The sequence below is a fragment of the Canis lupus genome, chromosome 18 (genome assembly GCF_011100685.1).
Source record: "Canis lupus familiaris isolate Mischka breed German Shepherd chromosome 18, alternate assembly UU_Cfam_GSD_1.0, whole genome shotgun sequence".
NCBI classification, from domain to species: domain Eukaryota; kingdom Metazoa; phylum Chordata; class Mammalia; order Carnivora; family Canidae; genus Canis; species Canis lupus.
The window spans coordinates 55276870-55282620 of record NC_049239.1 but is presented as its reverse complement, the minus strand read 5'-3'; the positions used below and the strand labels follow the sequence as shown (position 1 = coordinate 55282620).

Here is a 5751-nt window from a genome sequence, read left to right as displayed (position 1 = left end):
ACTTCCGCAAATTTTTTCCTAGCTCATTTTAATGTTCCTGCTCAAAGGGAGCTGTTCTAGTTGGATCAAGGTTTAAAAGGCATTGCTTTGCAGTCCGTCTCTGAAGCGTTGAACCTGCAAAGGTTCAAGCAAAAAGGAGACTTTTAGGGGAATACTTGTACTGAGGCTAGAAACAAGGTCAAAAGGGTGAGGGTATTGCCTCATGGTAGTGGGAGATACCATCTGGCTTTCTAGGGGTCACAAGAAGGGGCTGGCTTTCCTTTTCCTTGCCATAGTCTCCCTGTGCCTTGGTGTTCTTTTGGACAGTCCTGTTATTCCTCTGCCCAAAGGCCTTGTGCAAAGGGGAGAGTCTGGGAACTCCTGATCAGAAAGTTCCAGCCATAGAGGTAGGTAGTAACTTAGAGTGCGGGGGGGTGGGGGTGGGCGTTGACATGTGCACAAGAACATCATGGATTACGAGTGAATAGCCTTAAAAAAAAAAACAAAAAAAAAAAAAACAAGTGAATAGCCTTCATTTGGTCAAAATTAACTTTATTTTTCAGCTTTACCTCATCTGGATGTGGTAACAAAACTGGCACACCCAGAAAGGATACAGATGTAGGGCATAATTAAAGAAAATGCTTTTGGTAAAGGGGCGCGAAGACGAAAGTAACAAAGATAGACATGTAGGTTGGAATTCTACAACACTGGGTTGAAATGTAAGCTTTGCCACACTCTGTGACCTGTCCTCCGTAAGCCTGTTTTCTCACATAACGGCCTGGATTTGAGATCACTGCCCTGACTGTTAAAACAGTCTCAGCCTTTTACATCATTGGTGCATCCCTCTGTGGCCATGTGAGACCACTCTGGTCTAGGTGAAGGAGAGAAGGCCACAGTGATTAAAGTCCTTTGAGGGCCTGGACTTGGCTCAGTGAGCCTTACTGGCTTTACAGGCTGGTGACCCCTAAACCTTAGGTAGCGGGGGATAGGGGTTGGGGCAGGTCAGCACCTGTTCCGGGGTGAGGAAGCCAATGAAAATAGAACTTTCCAATTCCACTCCTAATTTGTTTCAAACCATGTTCTGCCCAAATGGAGATCTGAACTCTTTCGTAACCGGTCCTGCCCCTGTTGTCATCCCTTTAATCTTTGTTCTGACAAATCTGTAAGTTATCCCAACAGCCTTTCCACGGGTGGTACCTCTGACCCCATCACAACTTGTTTTCAGAGGACCTTTATTCTCTCCTAAAACTAAATATGGACTCTTCTACGGCTCTCTTTTTTGCCTTCTAGGTTTGAGTTTTCTCCTCTCTGTATCCAAAATGCTCAATATTCTTACAGTAGATGCTGATGAACAGGGAAATAGCTCCCTCACCTGCATGGGAGGGCTTAAAACCCTGGAAATTTTTTTAAAAACTGTATTTCAGTACTAGACTGATAGGCTTTTTAAAGAGATTATTCTAAATTCCTACCTGGTGTCCAGCCGAGAAGATGCTTGAACAGAGTTGATAGTTCACAAACTTCTGTTTTTATCTTCCTATCTCTGGTTTAGAACTGTGAAGTGATTATATTTAATTCACTGTTCCTACTCAGAAGTAATACCTAAAATAATTTAGGTTGTAGAAAATCTCTTAACAACCCCTATAGCCTTTAGGAATTAAATTTGTTTTCCTCATGACTGGTAATTCAGGGTCTCCCAACATGGTCACTTGTGCCAACTAACTACTTTGTTAAACTTGGAAGTACAGGGAAGATGACAAAGGGAAACCACTGGGAACCCCCTTTTTTTTCTAGGGAAGAGATGAAGTTAGCCCATCTGTTCACTTATGGATCAAGAAGTGGACTCCTCATCCTACGAATGTCTTATTCCTTGGGTGGTGCTTACAAGAGGTGACCCAAAGCCAGGCACTCTTCTTGCTATTTTTGCAAGACCTAGGACCTAAATGCTCTCTCGGTGCCCTGGATGGAACATAAGTTCAAAATCGGTAGTGCCAAGATCCTTCAAAGTCAGAGGTCTCTAGCACTGCAATCCTGGCTTTACTCTAACTGCTACTAGAAGTGGGAAAATTGCTTCTCCAGGAGCTAGAGGCAGACCTAGGTCCCACCTAGCCCTAGAGTGAGCTGAGCCTCCCAGGCAGTGTACTATGCCAGGCTTCAAAGAGGATAGAAATCTTACTCAGAAGGTTCAGCCACTCTTATCTCCTCAGATAGTGGAGGGTGTAGAAGGCACTGAGAAGCACACCAGTGAGATGGGCTCACCCCTTTCCTGGCTGGAATTTTAATGCTAAATCTCTTACTGATTTTTGGGCTGGGTAGATCCCCTCCCTTTCCTCACCAACCATCTGCATCTGCCAAACTAGAAAAAGGAAACTAAACTCGCACATCTCTGCCCCAGTAGTTCCATCCCTCCCCCTCTAGGGGGCTGTGTGTCCCCCTAGCCCCTTGGGTCTTAGATCTGTGCCTAGAAGATAAAGGGGAAGGGTTTGAGTTGAGCTATTACCTCCTCAAACCCACCCCCACCTCTGAGTATTAGAATTGCAGTGGCATTGTCCTTCAAACTACCCTCTGTTTTGGTGCCCGAAACGCCTCTTCCAGACAGGCTGGTGTGTTTTGTTTTGTTTTGTTTTGTTTGTTTTTGGTTTTTTTGTTTGTTTGTTTTTATTTTTTTTATTATTATTTTTTTTCAGGCTGGTGTTATAGGTGAAGATAGGCATCTCTTACAGATGGGGGTGGGGGCTGTTGTTACTGGTGAAGATAGGCATCTAGCCAGAGCTGCCCAGACTCCTTCAGTGAGCTGTGGGGGCAAGATAGGAGCAGGAAGTGAGAGAGCATAGCCAAGCCCAAAAGCCAAACCACCCTACAGACATGGAGTAGTGAGGCTCTCAGAGAGGAATGGAGACCGATCTCCATGGCATATGGCCCTCTTTCTCCCCTTTGCTTCTGAGAAATAGGTTGGGCCACAACCGCAAGACCAATACAGCACCTGCCTGTCTTGGTGGCCTCCATTCCAGAGGATTGGGAAACCTGCCTTTTGCTCCCACCCCACACATCACCAACCCCATGGCTTGCCCCCCTGGCCCCCCCAGCCATCTTCCCAGGCTCAGGTACTCACTAGATAATGTCGGCGAAGGCTGAGAGCAGGGGCTTGGACTGGTACTCTATGCCATGCTTGGCACACAGGGACTGCACCAGGGGAGCCACTTTATGGTAATTGTGTCGAGGCATTGTGGGGAAAAGACTTCAAGGAGAATGGGACAGTCAGGCTCCTACTCCGGTTTCCACATCCCTGCTTGCCCCACAGGGACCCTCCCAAGGACCCTGCTTCTCAGGTCCCCCTACTCACTGGTGCTCAATCTGGAAGTTGAGATGTCCACTGAACCAGTCGTTGAAGGCAGACCTGTGGACGTTGCATGTTGCCCGGAGCTGGAGGAAGAAGGCCGGGGAGGGGATGCGTCTGGGTGCCGGATGGAAAGGCCAAGCTGGCTAAGAGGACGGGTGTGGGACTGTCCCTGGTCACTCCCTTCTCCACAGGGTAGGTAGCAGGAGAAGCTTCAGGCTAATAAGGTGGTGCTGTTTGGGGGCTTTTATGTTACTGCCCTTGCCCCTTAGTCTGCCCCTGTGCCCACCCACCATTTTTATTATCCCTAGGTCTTCCAGGTGACCGTCCCTTACCTGGGTGGAGACCCAGTCCATATTCCGGTCGTAATCAATGTGCATGGGGATATGGTTCATCTGTGTTACCCATACAAACCAGATGCTTTCCAGGAACCTGGTGGATATGGCGCACAGACAAAAACAGTACAGATAAGAGCTCTCTAGCCTGGCCATCTTCCTAAGCTAACAGCTGAAACATCCCCTGCTGCCGAAATCCCCAGCACAGCCCCCAGACCAGACTCGTGACTCCCAAACACCTGCTTTTCTTCGCCATCCCTCCTGCCCTGTCAAATACTACCTGACCATGAAGAAAAGGCCCAGGACGCCTTTCAGTCCCAAAAACGGCACGTAAGTGAGGAAGATGCGAGCATAGAAGGTCATCATCCAGGCCAAGTCCTGCATTGAGAGGCAGAGAGGCAGGCTGGCATAAAGCACTTCCTCCTCTTCCTTTCACTTCGCTTATTTGCATGGTATGGCCATTCTGCCAGGGACCCAGACTGAAGCCTCCATCACTGTCAGCTTTTCTTCATCGCACGATCTGCAATATCTAGTGCCACCACTTACGTTCCTGGTGGTAGTCCCCAGTCCTCCTTCCCTGTTCCCTTCACAGGTGGCAAAGCCTGCAGGGCCTCTCTGCCTCCAGCTCCTCCCAACCCACCTAAGTTCTTTTTTTTTTCTTTTCTTTTTTTAAAATATTTTATTTACTCATGAGAGACACAGAGAGAGAGAGAGGCAGAGACACAGGCAGAGGGAGAAGCAGGCTCCATGCAGGGAGCCCAACGTGGGACTCGATCCCGGGTCTCCAGGATCACGCCTTGGGCTGAAGGCAGCGCTAAACCGCTGAGCCACCCAGGCTGCCCCCATCTAAGTTCTTTATGCCTTCATTACGCTGCCAAACAAATCTTCCAGGACAGCGGCTGACTGTGCCAGTCCCCTGATCAAACCTCCAGGCACTCTTCTGTACCACAATTCTCCCCTGACGTGAGTCCACAACATGTCCAGTGGCTAAAATTGCCCCTCACTTCCCAGCTTCTCTGGTCAGAGTCCTCTCCCTAGCCCACCTCTGCCTGTCCTCCAAGGCCAGCTAGAAAAGTAATTTCACAAAGCCTTTTCTGATGCCTCTCTTCAAGCCAGAGGCAAGCAGGGCCCTTTTGGAATCCCAGAACCACCTGCTTCTATCTCTTCCCAAGCCTGGCTCCTGGCTTTATGCCAAGCACAAAAGCCTCAGGAGATACAGGCTGAATGAAATAGGCCATTGGGGGGGCGCCTGGGTGGCTCAGTCAGTGGAGCATCCGACTCTTGGTTTTGGCTCAGGTCATGATCAAAGTGGTGGGATCAAGCCTGGTCTTCTCTGCTCAGTGCCAAGTCTAAGTGAATCTCCCTCTCGTGTGCACTCTCTCAAAATGTATGAATTTTTGAAAATCTTTTAAAAAATGAAATATGGCATTGGGGTCAGGCTGTCTGGTAAATCCAGATCATCCCATCTAGAGACAAGGAAGGTCTATACTCAAGTTCTATTAACTTTGCTCTAAATTAGGCCTGGAGTAGATCTCAGTGGGCTTTCCTCTGGAGAACCCCCATTCCCCTCAAAGTTCTGAAGACAAAGGATGTGCATCTCCGGGGCTGTGGATACTCACCACCCACTTCTTCCGCTGGATAACAAAATAGAAAATATACCACTGGAAGTAGAGAGGCAGCAAGGCTGGGGGCCCAACTGGGAAGGAAATGGAGGCAGGAGGGAGATGTGAGCAGCACAAGGGGGGGTCAGCGCCTAAGGGACAGCCTCTGGCATGGTGTTGCCCCCCTGCCATCCCTTCCTGTGGCCCCTTCCAGCTGCCTTGGCAGTTGAGACTTTGAGATTAAGATGCTGTTTTCATGTGCTGTTTTGTTTTAAAGGTATGAGAAAAGAGTCAATAAAACTGTAAAAGTAACCAGCATGTCGTATTCTCTGAGAACATCTGAAAACATCCCAAGTGCCTCCAGGCTTCATTCAGGCCATATGTAATGTTCTTTCCACGCTGAAGAGAACACCCTGGGATCGTAGTTACAAGAGGTTTGAGAGTGGCCACAAGATGGAGCCACACTCCATAGACTGGCCAAAGCCGCTGTGGCCGTGCTTTA

The 5751-nt window shown here is 48.6% G+C and overlaps 1 protein-coding gene across 1 annotated transcript; it reads right to left on the bottom strand.

Moving 5' to 3' along the window:
* Positions 1–514: 514 nt before the first annotated feature.
* LOC119877251 (acyl-CoA (8-3)-desaturase-like) lies at positions 515–5456 on the bottom strand. The gene is made up of 6 exons (XM_038564353.1): positions 5268–5456; positions 3929–4026; positions 3649–3745; positions 3320–3399; positions 3089–3214; positions 515–2770 (listed from the first exon to the last, which is right to left on the bottom strand). Exons 1-6 carry the CDS (start codon positions 5439–5441, stop codon positions 2719–2721), a joined length of 627 nt encoding a protein of 208 aa, XP_038420281.1. The 5' UTR covers positions 5442–5456; the 3' UTR covers positions 515–2718.
* Positions 5457–5751: the final 295 nt, after the last annotated feature.